At 42.3% G+C, this 23,510-nt stretch overlaps 2 protein-coding genes across 7 annotated transcripts in view; one reads left to right on the forward strand and one right to left on the reverse strand.

The window, feature by feature from the left end:
* The window catches only part of Gpr183 (G protein-coupled receptor 183), a 13,051-nt gene extending 10,049 nt beyond the window's left edge, over positions 1–3,002 (reverse strand). For all 5 annotated transcript variants that reach the window (XM_031362180.1, XM_031362185.1, XM_031362183.1 and 2 more), the window contains exon 1: positions 2,873–3,002. The gene's annotated coding sequence lies outside the window, so the exon portion shown is untranslated. The remainder of the gene's footprint in view (positions 1–2,872) is intronic.
* Ubac2 (UBA domain containing 2) overlaps positions 1–23,510 on the forward strand; it is a 155,980-nt gene that overhangs the window by 83,913 nt on the left and 48,557 nt on the right. For both annotated transcript variants that reach the window (XM_031362187.1, XM_031362186.1), the window contains exon 5: positions 12,560–12,683. In XM_031362187.1, the coding sequence (XP_031218047.1) occupies positions 12,560–12,683 (124 nt within the window). The remainder of the gene's footprint in view (positions 1–12,559; positions 12,684–23,510) is intronic.

Here is a 23,510-nt window from a genome sequence, read left to right on the forward strand (position 1 = left end):
CCCGCAACCCCAATGTCTATGTCCTTATCTGCCTATGGGCCTGTCTGTGACGTTGCTGTCTGTAGTCCTTCCTCTCTTCTCTGTGCAGTGGCCTGATGGCCTTTTCCCTTGAGAGCCCAGAGACCAAGGGTAGGCTGAAAGCTCAGCAGCACCTGTCCCTTATAACGCGTCTCTACTCTCTTCCTCTGGGTTGCTGGCCATCTTCGTTGAACCAGCCCCTGGCTCTAGCCAGAGCAATGCCTCTCTGTTTGGGTGCCGGATCTTTAAATTAGAAATCTGTAACTCTCTTTCTTCCCTGCATCATTAGCATGGCTTTTCACTAAAACAAGCAGCTGCCCAAGGGAGCTTCCTGACCTCTGCTCCCCTCTTCCTTTCCCACTCCACCTCAGGAAGGCAGACAGACTATTGTTGAGGTTGTGGCTTTGTGTCTCACTCCTGTGAAGTTCTGAGAGTGAGGGTGTGTGAGGGCAGTTGTTACAGAGACAGCAAGCATTACAGACAGCAATGGCTCCTAGGCAGACCTCTGCCTTGAAGCATTCACTGAAGCCAAGGCAGGAGCATCTAAGTGGCTAAAGTCACAGCTGTAGCTGCTAAGTTTAAACTCAGCTCTTTGCCGCCAAAAAAATCACATTCAATGCAGGATGGATTATCCCTGGTTCCTATTTCCAAGTTAGACATAAGTAGAATTGGGTGGAAGGCAAGTACAAACAGGAAGGTATTTCAGAACTTTCCATATATACCTACTCACTTGTGTCTGAGAATGATGAGGAAAATAGGTGGACTTAAATGAAGCAGTCATTAATGTGTAGCATGTTTTAAGGTGAATACAGGAGGGTTGAGTATTTTGGGGTGTGTTTTTAAGATAGGGTCTCCTCTGCTCCAGGCTAGTCTCAAACTCCCTACTATATGGGTGGAGGCTGGTCTTGAGCTCCTGATCTTCCTGCCTCTACCTCCCAAATCCTGGGACTGAGGAGTATAACACCATGTTCACTAAGTAAAGATTTTATAAATGAGTTTACTATTTTTAACAGTATTTCAGCAACAAAACATTTTGACTGCTATTTCAACTGAAGAGAATTGGAAGCCCAGCAAAGCTTTATGCTGCTGGTTTACCTTGTACTGTTTTTAGGGCTCTATGGATATCTGATAATACACTTTCTACCTTTGTTGGGCTACCAGAACACTGAGTCTCTGTACCTCCACAGCATACAGAGGATTCTGCATGTGTGATCTAGTCTTATAACCATGGCCAAGACGGCACAAGCAGCCCAGGACAGAGAGGAGGGCATTGCTCACCTCCAGCACCTTACCTCTTACTATGGCAAAGAGAAGGGTCTCCCTGTAAATGCTTTCATTTCTTGGTTACTGCAGGTCAAGATTAGGAATCTTGCATGTACATTTCATATCACAGGCTGCTGTAGGCTGACCTACAGTAGCTCTCTAGTAAAAGTCTACCATGCATGCTTGGAAGTCGTGGAGTGAGCTCAGTTGTCAGAGTTTACTCTGCTAGGTGACTGATCACAACACCAGTTAACTCTAGGAAGCCCGCCAAAAGCTTATAAAAGGACTTATTACCACAGCCACCCACGTATCATACAAGCCTGTGAGCAAGGCTGCTTTGTGGAACTGTGTGCCCCAGCAGTTTTAGGTTCACAAAGCACCATTAAGCCCCAGAGACAAACACTCTGAGATACTAGAAAGCACACCTAGAGTCTTTACATACACTGTTACAGAAAGCAGACATCTTCAGACAAGCTCAAGAAAAGAATTTGTACCAAAATGATACATTTATCCTTCTGGGGGCTGATGGGCAGGGTGGAAGTAGTATGTAGTGCTCCAGCACCTGCTCTGAGAGAGAGTCAGAGGTGGACTGGGCAGAAACATTTCTCCCCACTTTCTGAATGAAGCGACCAAAGCCAGAAACCTTCAGCAACTTGCATGGGGCTGAGCAGTTCTACATGATGGAACCTGGGTTTAAGGACTGCGTCCAGGACCTCCCTTAATGTTACGCTCTCCTATACTCTGGGTGACACCCTCACTAGAGAGTACTACCACACCCACGGCCCCCAGGCTTCTTTAAAGGAAGTCCTTTCATGGCTTATATTCTGTCCAGCGTTTGTCTTAACTTCTGCTCTTACCCTGGAAATTTAGTTTGTAAATTACTACATATAATCTTTGTTTTACAATTTTTTTTCAAAATTTTTAGAGTATAAATGTGGAGGCTCATTTAGCATTACTAATCACCTAATAATCAAAACCAAATAATAAATTTTATTTTTCACTTAAAATAGCTGGTCTTTAGAATGATTTTGCTTCTGAGTCATCAGAGCCCAGGCTGATCAATCATCTTTGCTGGTGGGAGGATAAATTGGTAAAATATTTTTACAATCTAGAAAATACTATTCTATGTCTGATGTTTTAGAAAATAAGCCCCTTACCCCAGGAAGTCTGCTGCTGATAGTCTTATTTTCAAAAACTACTTTTCTGTACATAAATGCATGTCAGGTAGTCTATAAATATAATAAATTTTTAAAAATTAGACTAAATGATTATATTGTATATAAACTATATCCAAATTTAGGAATGCTCTGTCTCAGCACCATTGTTCCTTTCTCCTTATAGAATCATGAAATACTGATTTTTTTTCTGATATTTATTTGTATTGTGAGTTCATACAGAAGTTCATAAAATAATGTTTCATTCATTGCTTCCATCTCAGGGGCTACTCTGAGCTGCCAGTTACCCCAAGGAAATCTAAACAGCCAGTTATTACAGCTAGTTATTTAATATATTCTTTTTCCTTCACTTTTACCTTGAAACTTAGGTTTTCAAAGTATTCCTTAACTTAAAGAGAAGAACGTCAGGTACTTACATATCAGAAGGTAGCTAGGGCCTCCGTTGTGGCAGTCCGTGTTTGCCCAGACTGGAGTTATCTAAGCGGGGCATGTTGCTTTAAGAGTGATTGAGCAGGCGTCCTTTTATGGTGGTGCCTTTTTCCTGTCATCCTGTGACTGAGCATAGCTGTGATCAGTTAACCTCACATTTGCTACATGCTTTTTTTAAATGGGAAGTGAGATTTTTTTTTCTGATACTGATTTTTAAAAAACTATTCAAAAGCCCCTTGGACTTTGTAAAATGGTGATACCTAATGGAACTTTAAAAATTTTTTCCATAAAGATTTAAGTCTTAAAAATGTTTTAAGCAATGAACTTTTATCAGAAAGAGGGAGAGGGAGAGAGAGAAGTATAGTCACTGGTGACTTTATGTTGATATTTATGTAAAGTTTAGGTTGAGGAAAAATGTCAAGTGTAATAGTGGTGTCTGCCTGGAGACATGGTGGTATCAGGAGTATAGTGTACAGTCTGAATCTCAACAGCTGTGTCAAAGACAGGTTTCTGTGGTGAGGGAGAAAGGCCTTCTTTGTATGTAAGTTACATTTTCAGTGTTGAGACAACTGACTGACTGGGTGGCAATGGACACAGGAAGATCAAAGACAGGAGACATGTTACTGACGAGTCCAAGCCTCAGGTGCACAGTAAGAGAGAGACCTGTTCTGGTCCCATGATGCTTTGAGCTCACTCCTTGAACCCAGTAGGTACCATAGTGCGTATAGGTGCTCTGGGCAAGCCAGAGAGGTGGCCATCACCCATGCCCGCCTGTGATCTGGCCTGTCATTCAGGTGCTGCTTTTGGAAGGACAGGACTCACTTGTGCTGGGCCCTTTGTGGTGGAGGACAGTGATTCTATGAACAGAGAGTGCTTAGGCCCCACAGGACTGCAGAGTGGGGCTTTACACTGCTTCTGTCACCCCGTCCTTATTCTGGGGAATAGAAGATGGGTCAAAGGATAGGGTCTGCAGCATATTTTCAAGCCAAACCCACAGACAGCTCTACCTTGTTTAAAATGGAATGTGCTTTAAAAGAAAAAAAAAGTGCTTTGGTAAACTGGTTGATTTTGAAGGATGCTATAGAGAGAATTGAGTCATTTTCATAGGAAATTGTAGCTTTATGCCCCCAGAGGCCTTAAAAGTTTTTCAAAATCACATTTTATTTATTTTGCATGTATGTATTAGTGTGCTAGCATGTATTCTAGGACATACATAGATCAGAGAACAACTCTTAGGGACAGATTCTCCTCTTCTGCCACCTGGATCCTAGGAATCGAAGGCTTGGTGACAAGTGACTGTCCACTTAGCCGTCTTGGCAAGCCTACCAGAGGTGGACACCCTCTTGGCCTAGGCTTCTGTAAAATTGCCTTCCAGTTGTGCTGTTAAAGGTCTGCAGAGGAAAACCATAGAGCAAGCACAAGTCAGTGGAATTCTTGGGCACCAACTTTGTTATGTATAAAATAAAGGCAAGCGAGAGCCAAAATAAGTCAACCTTATGATGAGGGTGCGAAGACTTTGTGACTTGATAGGTAAACTTGGCATAACCTAGAGCCAGTTTACTTTATACACCCAGGATGTGGCCAGGTGCAGAGAGTATTAGCATATGCCAGGCCGTGGCTTATGTACCTAGCACTGCATATAAGCAAAATGGGATTGGCACATACTAGGAATTTTCAATTTGTTAAAAAGCCATTCTAGTAGGATAGTTTTGGAAGACCATCTAGTTAAAGCAGGTTTTATGGCAAGTAAGATCCATCCTCTTTTTTTTTTTTTGTAAGACAAGATGGCTGGCCCAGGATTCATAGAGATTCACCTGCCTCTTCTTTCTGAGTACCAGGATTAAAGGCTTACACCACCAAGCCTGGTGGATCCACCTTTCTTTGGTATAAGAAGTAATCTAAGAAGTGTATGAAGAAGAGCCAGAAGCCTGCAGATGTGCATGGGAGATAAAGCACTAGGCTTGTTTTGTTGTTGAAAGTTGTTTAACAGTGGCCATATTATACCAGTGAACTCAGTGTCCTATAGAAGTGAGGTAGACATGTGTGTGAAGTGTTTTCTTTGTTTGCTCTCTGAAGTATGGTAATGAGTGTATAGTAGGTACTCTGTAACTAGTAGTGATACTAAAGGAATAAATCAATGATCTACTAACTGATTTTCTTCTGTGCTTCTAGCTCTTTGCTTAAGATAAGGAAGCTCCCAGAAGTTAGCTGTTGACACTACATAAAAGGTCACTGTGAGTGATTGTTGTCAGTGTAAAGAACAGATGTTGTCAGAAAATAAGGAAAAGGGAAAAGCTGGTCAGTGACTAATAACATTATGGTATTTTGTGACGCCTTTGTATATAGAAATAGCAACACAAAATTTCAGCAAAACAACCCAGATAGTCCTGGTCTAAAATGTGTGCCTTTGCACTGTTCCCACATGTGGTCTCCTGTTTAGTCACCATTTGAAATGATATAGTGATTAGTGTCTAAGGACTTTTTACACTTCTTCTCTTGCTGGATAAGATACAAGCACTGAAATGACTGTCATTCATTTTCTGGGAGGGTGGCGGTTGTATTAAACTGTGGCCTCAAATAAGAGTTGAGCTTTGGGCTATTTATTTATTTTATTTATTTATTTAAAAGATGTATTTATTATTATATGTAAATACACTGTAGCTGTCTTCAGACACACCAAAAGAGGGCATCAGATCTCATTACAAATGGATTTGAGCTACCATGTGGTTGCTAGGATTTGAACTCAGGACCTTTGGAAGAGCAGTCAGTGCTCTTAACCGCTGAGCCATCTCATCAGCCCATTTTTACATTGCATTTGTGGATAAATGTAAAGAGAAGAGCTCCTATGAGTTGAGAAGCTACAGTTGTGGTTGGGAAGGGAAGGGGGCCTCAGTGCAACTGTCTAACAAAGCAGGGGTTTCTTACTTTTTAAAGATTTATTTTAATTTATGTGTCTGTGTGAGTGAATGCCATGTGTGTGCACGTGCTCATAGAAGCCATAAGAGGGTGCGTGATTGTTTGGAGCTGGAGTTACAAGCAGTTGTGAAACACCTGATTTTAGTGCTGGGGACTGAACTCTGGTCCTTGGGTGAGCAGCAAGCCCTCTTGGCACAGAGTCTGTCCCTGAGGGTTTGGTGTTTCTTAGAGAATACCAGGCCATTGTCTTGTTATGCATGTTGGATTTTTTGTTTGTTTTTGATTGTTTGTTTGTTTTTGAGACGGGGTCTTAATATGTAGCACTGGCTGGTTTCCATGTTGTGGAGATCCTCCTGCTTCTGCCTCCCAAGTGCTGAGATAATAGGTGTGCCATTGTACCTAACCTTACCAAACTATATTCTGAGTACAGACATGAAACTTTACTTTAATCCTATTAAAAGTGAGGAAATAAGGAAATATCTTTTAAATTATAGATTTATATGTGCGTGTTCTGCTCACTTGTATACCTGTACATGTGTGTTACAGATGATTGTGAGCCACCACATGTGTGCTGGGAATTGAACCCAGGTTCTCTATAAGAACAAGTGCTGAGTCATCTCTCTAGACCCAGAACGTTTTATTGTTTCTCTCTTTTTCTCTCTCCCTCTCCCTCCCTCCTCCCCTCCTCCATGTGTGTGTGTGTGGGGGGGTGTCTATGGTGTGTGTGTGGTGTGTAACAAAAGGCAAGTTTTGCTGTGCTGTTCTGCCATTTCTTTAACTTGTTATTGATCCTTTGAATTTCACACCGTGCACCCAGTCCCATTCCTCTCATCTCTTCATATCCTCCATCTATCCTTGCAACCTCCCCTATAGACAATAAAGAATAAAGATAAAGCAAAACAAACAAACCAACAAACTCTTGTCCTGTCAGATGTCGTGTGTCAGTGTATTTCACAGTATACCCTTATGTCCAAACCTCTTTACTTGCAAATGTTCATTGCAATGAGTCCTTGGATTGGTTCAAGGCCTCTGGCTTCTGCTACTCTATCAATACTGGATGAGGGTGAGGACTCAGACTCCTCTTGAATATCCTTTGTTGCCCTGTGTCATGGAGATCCCACAGCTTTGGATCTTCAGGACCAGCCCCTTCACATGTTCCAGCAGTTGATAGATAGAGTAGGTGTTGGAGTGGGCCAACTCAAAGCCCTGGGTCCAGGTCTGGGTGGTAGCCAGGTTGGTTAGACTCCCAGCTCTCCCATACCCATGCCACCAGGGCCAGCTCTGCCGTGCGCAGGTGAGGTGCAGGGAGTGCTACAGCCAGCGAGGGGTGGGGGACAGGGTTAGCTCTGTGCAGTCCTTGGACATCAACATGGTCCCAGGTGGCAGCCCAGACTAGAGGTGTCCACATGGTCTTTGGTGGTGACATGCGTCATGGCCACACACTCCTGCTGCTTCATAGCCAGACTCAGACATGGCCTCATTGGCAGCCCAGGCTGGGACTCCCACCATGGCTGTATGTATCAGGACTGGCCACTCACAACAGGCTGTTTCTCTTCACCCTCAAGTCTTCAGTTCCACCTCCCTTCATAATGCTCAAACCATTCCACTTCTCTTTCTCTCCCACCGCTCCACCACATACTTGCACATGGTGGTGGCTCCCCTGTGGGCAGGCTTCTGGGTGTCGTCTGCCTATCCATGCTATGTGACAGCAGGGCATAGGGTTCTAGTGTAAGGGAAGATTCATTTGTTATACAAATGTATTGAGAATGATCAGCTCTGGAAAGTGAGAAAAAGGCACCAACAAAATGACCAGTTAAATAGGCAGTGAGATGTCTCAGCCCAGTGACCTGACTTCAATCCCTGGAACCCACAGTGGAAAGAGAACTCCCAGAGTTGTCTTCTGACTCCCACACATGATCTGTTCTGATACCTACACATGTTCTGTGGCACACACACTCCCTCCTCCACAATAGCAATATTTTTCTAAATATTTAAAGGCCAACATCCCTGTCTTGTCTTTGTGTTCTGATTGGGAAGAGAGGTGCTGTGTGAATGGACCCCACAGATTGAGAGATTGGGAGGTATCAGGGGAAAGCTGGGCTTGTAGGGAACACCGAGTAGGATGGAGTTGTGGTCTGGGAGGGCTGCCCTGCTTTACACAGATTGCTGCTGTCAGAGCTGAAGAACAGGTGTGGTGGGAACGGGCACCATGGGGCCATGTTTGAAGGGTGACCTTGGAGGGTTTTAAGCCTACAGGTGGCTAATTTGTTCTTCTGGATGAAAAGAAAGCACAGCTGTTTAATCAACTGTGTTTGGGGCAGGGTTGGGCAAAATGTAGTTCTTTTGTATAGCATTTAAAAGTCATTTTGTTTTTAATCTACCAAAGAGCCATAGATACAGGAGCTGTAAGTTAGCTGTTCCTTCTAGTGGGCCTGGGCTCCTTGGGAAGATGGCTACATTCCGGTACTCAGAATGATGTTCCTTCAGCTGAGTGGACCTTCAAGTCAACAGCTGCTGTTTGCCACTTCTTGCACCTTTATGCATATTTTGCCACCAGGTAATTCATGGTTCATAGATATTGCATCTGGGGGACTGTTTAATTGCCTCTCCCCCTCCCCAGGCCTGGCAGCTTGCATAGTATTTTCTAGAACCACAGAAGTTAGACAAGAAAGAGGCTTTCAGGTCAGATCCAGCTCAAGTCACCAGTCCCAGTGTGTCCTGTGGTATCTTCAGCAGTAGAGCTCAGCCTCAGCCTCTCAGAGGCAACCCAGGGCTGGTGGTAATCCCTGTTGTCCTGGGAGTCATCCAGACTACCTGACCAGTCCTTCTCAAGGAGGTTCCTTGTATCTGGCACTAGGACTTTATTAGTTATGGTTCTTGTGGAGAGCGTTGTCTGCCCAGGTAGCTCACTTTCCTTTAAGATAAATGTGTCTGTGTATATGCGTGTGTGTGTGTGTGCGCGCGCGCGTGCATGCGTGTGTGTACGTGTGCATGTGTGTGTATGCATGTACATTGTATATCTATAAATACACTTATGTATACATTGTATATAATATTAGGTACATATGAAATACTAGAATTCCTCAAGGCTTTATCAAACAGCCTTAATGTTATTTGCCTCTTCTTCTGTTTTGCCATCCCTCTGTCTCCTCCAGTTAGAGATCTCCCAACATTATTAGTTCATATTCCATGTCATATCTCCTGTATCCAGTATTCTTTTTGTTCAGATTGCTTTGGCTCTCTGGGGCTTTCTGGTTCCATACGAATTTTAGAATTTTTTTTTTCTATTTCTGAAAAAAATGCTGTGGGTATTTTGATTGGGATTGCTTTGAGTCTATATATTGGTTTAGATAGGATGATCATTTTCATAATAGTAATTCTGCTGATCGACAAACACATGACGTCTTTTCATCCTCTAGTGTTTCTCTCAGTCTCTTTAGAGACTGAGGTGTGTGTTGTGTAGGTTCTTCACCTTTGTCAGGCCTGTCCTGAGGTGTTTTGTTGACTTAGACGCTCCTGAATATGGGAATATGTCTGTGATCTCGTTTTCTGTGTATGGTTTTGGTGTATACAAAAGTTATTGGGTTTTGTACTTTGCTTTTGCAACTTGCCACTTTGGTAGAATTATTTCTAGAAGTTTTCTGGTAGAATTTTTTGGATTTCATGTATGATGTCATCTGCAGATTGAGATGGTTTGACTTGTCCTTTTCCTCTTGCCTTATTGCTGCAGCTAGCACTCGTGGCACTGCACTGAGAAGGAGTGGAGCTGGTGGGCAGCCCCCCCTAACTCAGGCACTGCACTGGGGCTGGTGGGCAGCCCCCCCTAACTCACAGGCACCACACTGAGAAGGAGTGGGGCTGGTGGGCAGCCCCCCTAACTCACAGGCACCGCACTGAGAAGGAGTGGGGCTGGTGGGCAGCCCCCCCTAACTCACAGGCACCACACTGAGAAGGAGTGGGGCTGGTGGGCAGCCCCCCCAACTCAGGCACCGCACTGAGAAGGAGTGGGGCTGGTGGGCAGCCCCCCCTAACTCAGGCACTGCACTGAGAAGGAATGGGGCTGGTGGGCAGCCCCCCCTAACTCACAGGCACCGCACTGAGAAGGAGTGGGGCTGGTGGGCAGCCCCCCCTAACTCACAGGCACCGCACTGAGAAGGAGTGGGGCTGGTGGGCAGCCCCCCTAACTCACAGGCACCGCACTGAGAAGGAGTAGGGCTGGTGGGCAGCCCCCCCTAACTCACAGGCACCACACTGAGAAGGAGTGGGGCTGGTGGGCAGCCCCCCCTAACTCACAGGCACCACATTGAGAAGGAGTGGGGCTGGTGGGCAGCCCCCCCTAACTCACAGGCACCACACTGAGAAGGAGTGGGGCTGGTGGGCAGCCCCCCTAACTCACAGGCACTGCACTGAGAAGGAGTGGGGCTGGTGGGCAGCCCCCCCTAACTCACAGACACTGCACTGAGAAGGAGTGGGGCTGGTGGGGAGCCTCGCCTAATGCTTGACCTCAATGGAATTGCTTCAAGTTTTTCTCTCAGTTGGCTGTGGGTTTGTCATTTTCAGCCTTTAGTATTTTAACTCTCTGGGGACTTCTATCGTGAAAGCATGGTTTTGTCAAAGTTTTTTTTTCTGCTTTTATTGTAGTGGTCATGTGATTTTTGTCTTTAAGCTCACTTATGATTTATTATATCTTAACCAACTCTGCATTTCCCAGAAAGAGCCAACTTAACATGATGGATGATCCTGATTTATGCTGGTATTTGTTTTTCTAGCATTTTATTGAGGATTTTTGCATATATGTTTATGTGTGTGTGTGTGTGTGTGTGTGTTGTTCCATTCTTGTGCATACCTATTAAAGCTGTTTTATGTTTATGTTCTCTGTCTGTCTCCCCGCCCCCTACTCCTTGTTTGTGTCTATAGTGGTTTTGTTTTCAATATTATAATTGAAAAGATAGATATGTATAATGTAGTTGCTATCAGAATCAGAAAACGTACAAAAGACCAAGAGGAATACAGTGTTATGGGGGGAGGGGTGTGCTGTGAGAATGTTTCCTTATACAAGTGAAAAATAGTTCTTGTATTTTCCTCATTATCGTGAAATAGTTTTTATATTGATGCTGTTTCCAAAATTAGAAAATATTGACCAACCAAGTGTTTTTTGTTTTTTTTGTGTTTTGGGGTTTTTTTTTTTTTTTTGGTTTTTGTTTTGTTTTGTTTTGTTTTGTTTTTTGAGACAGGGTTTCTCTGTGTAGCCTTGGCTGTCCTGGAACTCACTCTGTAGACCAGGCTTGCCTCGAACTCAGAAATCCACCTGCCTCTGCCTCCCAAGTGCTGGGATTAAAGGTGTGCACCGCCACCGCCCGCCTCAACCAAGTGTTTAATGAAAATGGTTTCAAGGATATGGCCAAACTATTGTGCTGTTACACATACATGTGGGGAGACCAAGACACACACACACACACACACACACACACACATACACACACACACACACGCACACAGACGCACACACATGCACACTCATACCCAGACAGACAGACAGACAGACAGATGCACAGTTCATGCATGCATGAACACATGCATACATACATGGTAGGAGCATGAGTCTGAGTCTGCAGTGTTGGAAGGAGCTCCTTGAGGTGAGGATCTGCTTCTTGCTTATGGTGCAGAAGGATCCTGTGCTGGGCATCTTCCTTGACATGCTCAGTGCCCAGCTGATTCATTAGCTCACCAAACAGCCAAACTGGTGACTCTGGGGCAAAAGAGGAAAGCTGCTAACCACCAGGAGTAGTCAGAGAAAGCCAGGAAGAGCTGAGCAGGGCCATGTGAGGCAGCTCTGGGTGAAAGGATAACCCATGTCCATGTGTACCACCCAGTGGAGCCTGTGTCCAGCAAGCAACTGTCAGGCTGTGTGAGTGACTTAGAGAGAGGACGGGAAGAGAAAGGAGCCAGCAAGAGTACACTCTCAGGTGGTCCAATGACTTATCAGACACCTGTCCTCTAGCAGGGACCTAGAACCTAGTGGGAAGAACTCTTGTTTTCTCCCATGAAGGTAGTCAGCAGTGTTGATGACCCTACAATGGCAGAACACCCATGACTAATTCACATATCAAAGGGAAGGTGTCAAGTTGTGTTACACAGCCTAGCTGCCACTGTTAGGACTCACTGACCTCATTTCCTGAGTTGGAGCCACAGGGAACACTGAGATTGTTCAGGTAGAGACTAGAGCAAGAAGAAATGAAAAAAGAGAGCCCTCAAGAGAGCCGTGAAGAAGTAGTGTGGTGTGAAGAGTGATTGAGATCCACTTAAGGAAAAGAGTTTAAGACAAAAAGAGGAAGAAGTTAGAGGACTTAAGAGCAGAAGTAGTGAAGTGTCTAGATGCCATGGTGCTAGATGACTGGCTAGCGTCTGACGTGACATGTGCTTGACCATGGTGGATTCTAATGCACTCCATAGTCTCTTTCGTCAGATTCCAGTCTGTTCTGTGAACTGAGCAGAGCATCCACTTCCAGTTTACTCACATTACTTATATTTAATGAGGCGATCGGTGCTCGGCTACTTACCAGTGCGTCAAGGTGAAAGACGGGATAGTTGCTGCCTAAATGTGTTATGCACCCTTGACCTTTGTTTTGCCTATGGTGGATGTTTGAAAACCAGCGTGTGTACCTCACACTGAAATGAATATGTGGTGGTGTTCAAGTGTCTTTCTGACAATGTTTGAATCCAATCTTACAGTAGTTTTTCTCTGTCTGTTTGCGTAGCTTGGCGCCTGTGTTCGCTCTCTTTGTACCATTTCACTGCTCCATCCCAAGAGTCCAGGTGGCGCAGATCCTGGGCCCGTTGTCCATCACAAACAAGACATTGATTTATATATTGGGACTACAGGTACAGTATACATTTTATGTTCACATTTCTCTAACCAAATCTGGGTACTTTTGTTTTTTTGTTTTATTTTGTTCTTTTCCCTTTTGTCTTTTTCTCATTTGATCTCCTTAAACCATTTTTTCCCCATAAGTTTGGCTTCATGATCTGTATGAGGTGTTCAGAGGAAGTGTTACAGAGTATGAACATCAGAGTATGGAAGGTACTAGAATACATTCATAGCCTTTAGAAATCTGATAAAAGCTTTCACTGTAATTTGTATCTGTGGAAAGTATTTTCATTTAATCTTGCAGTTGTGTGTAACTACATTTAAGAATCATAGTTTGAAATGGAAAAAAATGAGAATAGTGGAAATGGAAAATCAGTGTCATTGCCAATTATTATGTACTGTGCCACATATAAAGCTGTGAAAAGAAACCCAGCATACCAGCCCATCTAATCTCCGGAGTATGTAAGGAATCTATAATATTAACTTTAGAGTCTGGAGCAGGAAGATTTTTAGGTTCAAGACCAGACTGGGCTAGAGAATACACTCAGGGCACCCTAGACAACTAAGACCATGTCTCAAAATTCTAAAGATACAGGAAGAAAAAAAGGACTAGGAACGTGAGAGGTGGCCCAGTGGTTAAGGGTATATGCTGCTTTTTGAGAGGACCCATGGTCAGTTCCCAACACACCTCACAGCCTCCCATCCCCGACCCCTGCCAGGCAGCTCATAACTGCCTTTACTCCAGCTCCAGATCTGACATCCTCTTTTTCACATCTGTGGTACCTACACTCACACATAGATACATAGACATGTAAGTTAAACAAATCGTGTTTTAAGTGAGAACAGACCTGGGGACACCTCTTACTGGTAATGCGTTGGCCTAGCATGTCCAAGACCCCAGATTCCATTTCCAACATGCTCCCCCTTCTGCAAAGAAAAGAAGGCAGGAGCATTGCTTACCCTGGTGCTTCTGTGTAGACGCTGGAGCCTTTGTCTGACTTAAAAACTCAAATTCCAAAGTCAGCTCCCTAACATCCAGCATGTGCCCACTGCTCCCTTAACCCGGGGCCTGTGCTAGAAGGTACATGTGCTCTCCAGCTTTCTGACACATTCTTTTCTTTGAATTGAATATTGTGCTCTCGCTCTTGCAAACGCTTTCTCTGGCATATTCTTTTCTTTTCCTCTCACAACTTTTGAATACTGTATGGCATCCTGTGCCACCCTGGGTAGCTTGGCTTTTTGACTCCCCCAGTTAACACTCATAATATTCCTTATCTCGCACATAGACCAGATACCAATTTCGCAGTGAAATGGCCCCTCCTCCCTCCCTTTTCACCTTTAACATTCCCCCAGCTTCTCCAGCCTGCTGTTCATTATCAGAGGCTCATCTGGGGCAGGTGTTTCCTCACCACTTATATAGGGATGTCTCATGTGGTATGTTTAGCCCTCACCTTTCACCATGACATCTCCACTCTGCCTGCTATGGGTTTCCCTGGCAGGGAAACGTGTTCCAAAACCTACTCTGAGGCTCATGGTGATATCTGTTTCTCCCAGCTCTAAAGTTAGGTGGAAGCGTCAAGGACAGAAAGAGCCTTACTCTATTAGTTACCAGGTAGGCATTCAGATGGCTCATAGAGTCAATAGGACCACGGGGATTTCAGGTTGGGGACTTAAATACTCTTAGCCCTCCCCAAGGGCAGACATGTCAGATAGGTTACAAATCCATATAAATTTCTACTATTGTCCTAACATATGCATTACTTCTATAAGGTAAAAGTCCATTAAGCAGAAATGGACGTGAGTCTAGTCCTTCATATGAATGGCAGCCTGGGCTCTCATCTAGCCAGTCCCATTTCCATATTCCCACTTCGAATTCAGAATGGTTGAAGTTTTTATCCTCCCCTCCCCTCCACACGTTCTAGGCATTCTTACATATTCCATGCGTGTTTGTGTGTTACAACTGTTACTGTTGGTGTGTGCATGTGTATAAAGGCCAGAGGTAGACTCAGTGTGTTTCTTTTTTTTTTTTTAAAGATTTTATTTATTTATTTCATGTGTATGAGTACACTGTTGGCTTTACAGATGTCTGTGAGCCATCATGTGGCTGCTGGGAATTGAACCCAGTCCCGCCCACTCGCTCTGGCCCCACTCACTTTGGCATGTTACACTGTAGCTATCTTCAGATGCACTAGAAGAGGGCGTCAGATCTCATTATGGGTGGTTGTGAGCTACCATGTAGTTGCTGGGATCCAAACTCAGGACCTTGGGAAGAGCAGTCAGTGTTCTCACCCACTGAGCCATCTCGCCAGCCCATCAGTGTGTTTCTTGATTGCTCAACACTTTTGCTTTTTGAGACAGGGTCTTTCACCAAATTTGAAGTTCGTCAGTTCTGCCCTTCCATGCTCTGGGTGCTGGTATTACATTTATACATCACTGTGTTGACATTTTATATGTATTGTGGGATCTAGACTTGGATCTTCCTGCTTCCATGGCAGGCGCCTTATTCACTGAGCCATCTATGCCTGCCCACACCCACCTTGTTCTTTCATACATATTTCTCTGGCTTTCTCTCTCCCCACCGTGGATACTTGAAACTAGGAATATTATATAGGCAGATGAATGGTGGGTGGGCAAATAACTTCAATTGTTGTAAGAGCCAGAATGTATGTTTGGAGACACATGTGCAGGTCATTGGAGGATGGCTTACAGAGTAAATGTGAGGTACACACTTGCCTATACAGAGTTCAGCCCAGAGGCACACTCATATTCTTTCAGAATGCAAGCAGAAACTTGGTACTAAGACAGAACCATCAGAGACCAAAGAAATTATTTTTTTTTTACTGACAAAATGACAGGTTACTTTACTTGTATATGAGAGGTGGTTGAGTGGCAAGCACAGAGCCATAGGGTGACACCACAGTCACACCTCCTGTTACTGCCTGACCAGGGGAAGCAGTCAGGGTGCCCTCCTTATTGACCGATGAGAAATCGGAGTCAGTACATGAGAAACTTGGAGAGCAGTGCTCAGCTCTAGAATGTGACAGCTAGTTTTGGATTCCTCCTCTTACGGGAGAGAACTATAAAGTCCTTGTCGTCTTCATTCTCACCCGTGTTGTCATGAGAGTTGGGTGTTTGTAAAATGATTTCATAATCCTAGCTAGCCCATATAAAAGACACATAATCCCCCTATTTTATTTTTAAGCCATAAGCCTAGATTGGGCAGGTTTGGAGCTATTTTAACTGATTCCCCAGCTATAAAGTCCCTTGTTACTTACTTGCTGTTTTTCCACATGCTCGTGGTCCATCTCTTCTCATGGTAGCCTCCTCCATCTCGTCCTCCTCTTCTTCTTTTCCCTCTACCTGCAACCCCTTACTTGATCCTCAAGCCTGCCCTTTCTCCCACCACAGCCCAAGCACAAGCTCTAGCCTTTTATTGACCAGTTAGTTTGGGGAGCAAGGTTCTCGTAGCAGCATTACTTGGTGTATGTGAGGATCTGCTTATCTAGGGCAACCACATTTTGAGAGCCAGTATTTAGCATCAGACCAACCCACTACATTTTCCCCTTTTGCCTAAATAAGAAGGCTCTTTCTCTTATAACAACATATGTAGGAACAATTATGAAAACTATTAGGTAAGGATTATATCCGTAATGTCCAGTCCATTTATATTTGGCAAGTATTCTATTATCTATCCTATCTCAATGAGTTCAGAGTTCTGTATCTAAGTCATTTTCTATCCTAATTTGTTTTGCCATCCTAAAAACATCTTCTTAAACCTAGAATATCTTAAATCTTAAACAACTTAAGCTTGTAGTAAGGCTGAGTATCTAGACTTCAAACCAGGTCATTAGAGACTTGAGAAGGAATAAATATTACCTGAGTAAGTAGGAAGTGCAGACAAGTAGCTTCTAAGACAGAATTGACAGACAACTAGCTCCCTGGACAGCTACCCAGTAATTTCTGTAAAGTTGGAGCATCCATCTTCAGCTTTCTGGCCCAGTATATCTGACAGACCTTTTGAGAAGCAGGAATTATGAAGGACTTGCTTACCCTGTCTTGGCAGAGCTTGGTAATTGACTTTCCTGCATATTTTGTCCTTTCTGGACAGCATTTTGTCTGTAGTTGAAGCAAGGGTATTTCCTTTGCCCAGTGCCCAGCTTTCCATAGTTGAAGCAATTCCATATGGAGGTTCTTCAATGTGCTTCATCTTACAAGTTGAATGGGATGCTGCAAGGAGCTGATATGTCTCAATGTCAAAAAGCCTTAAATTAATAGAAGCATCTTTAAATGCCATATTCTGTGAGTCTCTGCCACTTTTGAAGAACATCTCTCTATTCATAGTATATATGAACAAGCAAATGTTGCCAGCTACCTATTATCTGTTCAACCCAGGATATATATTTCTCTGATGATCTAGACTAGTATCTGACATGGTCATCAGTTTGACTGACTATTAACTTGTATTTCTTAACCATCCCTAATAGTTTGTAATGGCAGCTATTAAAAGGACTGGAGCTTTACTTTGTATCTTTAAGGATTATATAGGAACAATATCTCATATAAAAACTGAAAACATATGTACATTATGTATATCAAAACCTTAAATTTATATCCATATACAATAATCTAAACTAATGTAACCTTTAAATTTGTATCAGTATTTAAAGTTGTATCAGTACAAAATTCTGTGCCAGTATAAACCTCAATTTTGCATCAAAATGCAAAAATTTATACCAATGTAAGATTATGACTATAAAATGTTTTTTGGCTTAAGAGTAAATTCAATAATCTACTCCCCCTTTTATTATTTTTAGAATATTCCTATATTCCTCCATTTTCTTCTCAGCCTCCTTCCCCTTATCTAAGGAAGAAAGGATAGAGAAAAGGAAAGGGAAGAGAAAAGAAATCCCTGAGTCTAACCTCCCCATTTCCCCCTTATCCAAGACCAGAGCTGTTTGTTACCATCCTCTTAAATGATGTGAGACATCCAGCATCCAATGAATGGCCAAAATTCCTCCACCCTACCTCATAGGAAACAGAGTTTTCTTTCTTAAAATTGCTTCCTGCTGATTTGGGTCATAGTTTTCTTTTGGGGGCCTAAGAAAAATGAGAAAATGGTTAAGTCTTAAGAAAGCCAGCGGTAGCATTTGTTGTCCATTCTCTGTATGCTTAGAAAGTTCAGGTTTAAGTGAAGTCCTGACTGGATCAGCCAGTGAGGCTGGACCTAGAGAGCTAGCTGTTTGGAAGTTGCCCTGGAGGCAGGTCTAGATAAAACAGCATTGGTCAGTCTGAGGTGGGATCAGGCAGGAGGCTGCAGCAGTGCCTATCAGCATCTCAGCATCCCAAGGGTATTTTTCTTTTCCTTTTCTTTTTCCTGTGAACATAAAGCTTTCAGAGGTAATACATATTTCTGTATTAACATAATGTATGGAATGTACAGAATGTATATCAGTTAAAGATGATTTTCTGCTCTTTGTTTGAACAGGTGAAAAACACCTTTCTTAAGCTAGTTTAGATTATAACCAAAAATTGCATTAAATCTTCATCTATGCTGTCTGAAAGGATGAATCCTGAGGATGTTTGTAGCCAAAGATTTATTGGCCATGCATAACTAAAGTTATGGCTGGAGACACTTCTATGACCCAGGCAGTTTCAGACTTTAAAGGGATCAGCATATACATTACCTATGTTGGTCTTTTTTTATTTTCTTCTTGCCTGTAGCCAAGATCTTCAGGAGGTCTCCCTGTCTCATATCTGGTTTTTGTCAATTTGATGGAATGCAGAGCTTTTCTTTTCCTGTGGAAAATATAAGCGTCACCCACCTCTCCAGGAGAACACCTTTCCTGTTTTCCATTCTGAGGTCAGGACGTCTTCAAAATAATCTTTAAACCAGGTTAGGCTGCTTTAGCTCAGCAGTTTTCCCCACAATCCAGTATCTCTCAGCAGCTATAGGTTTTTATCATTAGAATTCAAAAAATTTAAAGTTAATAAAGCACTATGTAATCTATCTCTGGGAGTCTTTATTATCCTTTTTATTTGTTAAGCATTTCATAAATTGTACTTTAAAGTACAATTGGATCTCTCCACCATGATTTTACCTGCAGTATGTTTTACATCATAATATATATATATAAAATCACTTGATGTTACTAAAGACATATGCTGGAGCATTGTCAGTCTTAATTTGTCTAGGTATTCCCATAATGGTCATAACTTGTAATAAATGAATAATAACAGAATCAGCCTGTTCAGAAGCTAAAGGAGATGCTCATTGAAATCCTGAATATGTGTCTATAGTATACTGTACATTTTTAGTTTACAAAACTCTGTAAAAAGAAGCACATCCCCTTAGGGTTACTTCCTGCAGGTAATGGAGTTTGGAGTTATATAATGAGCAAGTAGGATATGTCTTTACAATCTCCTTGGCTTCTTGCCAAGTGATAGAGAATTCTTTCTTTAAACTTTTGCTGTTAATTCGGTGTTTTTAAGTGAAATTCTGAGGCCCCTAGTACACTTCCTATCAATAGCTGATCAATTTGACTATGACCTTGTGCCAGAGGTCCTGGCAGACCTGTATGGGATCTGATATGCATTCTATCCAATGGATAATTCCTATTTCTGATCACTTGTAACTGAATAAACAGTGAAGCAAATTGGGAGTCATCCTGAACAAGTTCAGCAGTTTCCATATGTAAGACAACTCTTTGCATATTGAGAATCAATTACTGTATTAAGAGATTCTTGAGACCCTAGTAACACCATAAGAATTGCGTTTAATCATGATTTTTGAACTGATTTGTAAGGACTCTGACTTATATTTTCTGCTTTATACCCTGCCTTTTCTGGTTCATTTGCATAAGTATAAAATGTAGGGGCTCCAGAAAATGGAGTTCTTTTTTGTACATGAGGGAGAATCCAATTAGTTCTTTTTATGGACTGAGGTTGCTTGCTTTTAGGGTATTTGTTGTTAATCACTGCAAGCTCTTTGCCAATGCTCATGTTGTGCCCGTAGTGAGGCAGTCTCAGAATTAGTAAAAGGTACCACAGTCTCACTTAACTGATGAAGGCTCAGCTTCTCCTTTAGTACCAATTCAAAAACCTACATAGGCTTTTAATTTCTTACTCTGTTTATGTCTTAAAAATATCCATTCTGCCGGGCGGTGGTGACGCACGCCTTTAATCCCAGCACTTGGGAGGCAGAGGCAGGTGGATTTCTGAGTTCAAGGCCAGCCTGGTCTACAGAGTAAATTCCAGGACAGCCAGGGCTATACAGAGAAACCCTGTCTCAAAAAAGCCAAAAAAACCCAAAAAAACAAAAAAAAAAACAATCCATGCTGACACTTGGCTAGTCGCTGGCAACATGTGTATATATATATACATATATATATATATATATACACACATACACATACATACACATACACACACACATACATACATACATACACACATACATACATACACACATACATACACACACACATACATACACACACAGACACATATACATACACACACACATACACACATGCATACATACACACACACACATACACACACACATACATACACACACATACATATATACACACACAGACACATACATACACACATACACACACATGCATACATACACACATACACGCACATACATACACACACATACACACATACATACATACACACACATACACACATACATACACACATACATACATACACATACATACACACACATATACATACATACATACACACACACACACACACATATATATATATCCATTCTAAGATATAATCTTCCCTTTACATGAGAATTCCAATAGGGAATGAGTAGAAGGCAAGATAACTAAGGTGCAGGCCATCTTTGGGTCTGTATGATCTAGATGTATATCCTGTAATTTTTCTATCAGAGCCAACTCTTTTTTAGCCTCATCTGATAATTTTCCCAGAGTAAATAAATCTTTATTTTCTATAGATTTATTTGTTTTATGTATATGAATACACCATTGTTCTCTTCAGACACATACCAGAATACATCAGATCCCATTTCAGATGGTTGTGAGCCACCATGTGGTTGCTGGGAATTGAGCTCAGGACCTCTGGAAGAGCAGTCAGTGCCCTTAACTGCTGAACCATCTCTCCAGCCCAGATCTTTATCTTCTTGTAAGATTTGAAATAAATTACATAGCTCTAGAATAGCCAAAGCAATTGTAGGCTGCAGCCAGTTAGTACCTCCTCTTAGTTTCTGGAATCATTGAGTCCTTAATTGGTCTCTCCTGATTTGTATATTTTGTGGTCTAACCTTTTGTAGACTTATTTTATATCCTTGATAATTAAGAGAATCTTCTCTTTGAACTTTCTCAGGGGCAATTTATAATCCCCAACAAGGCAAGGTTTTCTTTATTTCAGTCTATCCAAGGTAACTATACCTAAATCAGCCAATAAGCTATCTTCCATATAATGGTAAATTACTAATTAAAGAAATTGTTTATGAATTACCTATAATAGCTGTTGTACAAAATATTGGCACTAGGTAGGACTGTTTCACATTCCCTGTGGTAGGACTTTCCAATGGTATTTCTTCATTAGACAACTTCTAGTAAAAGAGAAAGCAAACCTTTCCCTATCATGTTTATGTAGAGGAATTGTGAAATAGCAATCTTTTAGATTAGTCACTATGATAGTCCATTCCATAGGCAACAAGGAAGGCAGTGGGATTGCAGGCTGCAAGGAACCCATTGGCTGAATAATCTTATTAATTGCTCTGAGATCTGTCAACATCCTCCATTTGCCAGACTTTTTTTAATGACAAATGCAGAAGAATTCTAAGGGCTGGTAGCCTCTTCTGTATGCTGAGCCTCCAGCTGCTCCGGGACAAGCTGTTCTAGTAGTTTTTCTTTTGTCATAGACCATTGTTCAGTCCAAAGGTGGTCAGTCAGCCGCCTTAGTGTGAGGCTGTTGGTGTTTTATCAGCGTTGGCTCCCAATGTAAAGTTGAAGTGCCACTCTCTTCTCTCTTTTGTTTATGGACAGTCTGTAACTGTCTTTGATAACATTTTTAAATTAATTTAATTTCGGGGGCTGGAGAGATGGCTCAGCGCTTAAGAGCACTGACTGTTCTTCCAAAAGTCCTGAGTTGAAATTCCAGCAACCACATGGTGGCTCACAACCCCCCATAATGAGATCTGACGCCCTCTTCTGGTGTGTCTGAAGACAGCTACAGTGTACTTACATATAACACATTAATTAATTAATTAATTAAAAAATAATTTAATTTCTCATTAGGAGCATCACCTATTTTCTGGCTTGCCTCTAAAGTTGGAAAGATGTTAATCTGTTTTCCATTGTTATAACAGATCTCTTCCTCATAATTTTATAGCTATATCAGCCACACATGGCCTTAATTTTCCTATCTGACCTTCAGGCCCTGTACATTTCAGCCATCTGGTACATTTTTATCTCAGATAAAGTCACAACTCCCTGAAATTGGATATCTACCTCTTGAAGTGACCAATCTGGAGGCCAAGATTTTAGAGAGATGATGATGTTTGCTCCAGTGTCAACTGTTCCTTCAATTTCAAAATTAGCACCAAATGTAAAATAAGTTTGTAATTCTAGCTAGCCTGTATAAAAGACACTCAATCCAGGTATTTTATTTATAAGCCTTAAGCTTAGATTAGGCAGGTTTGAAGCTATTCTAACTGATTCCCCATGTTATTTGCTTGCTTTTTCTCCTGGCCATATGCTCATGGTCCGTCTCCTCTCATGGTGGCCTCCTCTACCTCCGTCTTCTTTCGTCTTTTTCCTCTACCTGCAAATCTCACTGGATCCTCAAGCCCCACCTTTCTTCCACCACAGCCCAATCACAAGCTCTAGCCTTTTATTGCCCAGTTAAATTGGGGAGCAAGGTTCACATAGAAGTATCACTTGTATGTGAGGATCTGCTTGTCCGGGACAGCTGCATCTTGAGGGCCAGTACTTAGCATTAGAATACAGCCTCAGATCAACCCAGTCCAGGTGTGCACTGACCTAGCTTCCATGCCAGACTGAAGGTTAAGTGACAGCAGCAGCCCCAGCCTCTTCCCTTTGTGCCAACACTGGAGCAAAGCCTTCAGCTTCCTTCCCTCCATGTCTGTCTGTACTTTGTGTTTCTGAATTACATGTACAGAAGGAAACCTGAGGTTTCTATCAAGTACATTGTTAGCAGTGATTCTGTGTCTTTCTCTGTGATCCTGAAACTCCCAACCTAACTAAGCAAGAAGCCACAGGACATTTCAGTCATATAGGGATACTTGGGGGTGCCTTGTGATTTTGTTTGTTTTGGTTTTCTGTTTTGTTTTTTTGTTTTTGTTTTTTTTGTTTTTTGTTCTTTTTAGAACCTTGAGCACACATCTCTCAGATAAAAATTTGTCAATCAGAAGAAGAAATTGTGGAAGTTGGGTTCACTTCTTCCTCCTTACCCTATGCTCCCAGAAATAAAACTCAGACTCAAAATATATTTACAAATACCTTAGCCATATAGCTAGGCTCTTTTACTAGATCTTAACTAAAATAACCCATTTATTTTAACCTACATTCTGCCATGTGGCTGGTTACCTCCTCAGATCTTCCCCAGGTGAATCTTTTCCATGTTTGGCTCTATCCCAGAATCCTTCCTGCCTCCTGGATGTCCCACTTTCCATTTCCTGCCTAACCGATGGGCCATGGGCTTTTTAATTGACAGGTGATGCATCCATACAACACATAAGATATTCTCTCTACAAAACATTTCATGGTCTCATTCTAATGCCCTTCATATTTACATCAGTTAAAACTGTGTTCTGAGTAGCATACTCTTTT

Source organism: Mastomys coucha, unplaced genomic scaffold (genome assembly GCF_008632895.1).
Source record: "Mastomys coucha isolate ucsf_1 unplaced genomic scaffold, UCSF_Mcou_1 pScaffold9, whole genome shotgun sequence".
Lineage (NCBI taxonomy): Eukaryota > Metazoa > Chordata > Mammalia > Rodentia > Muridae > Mastomys > Mastomys coucha.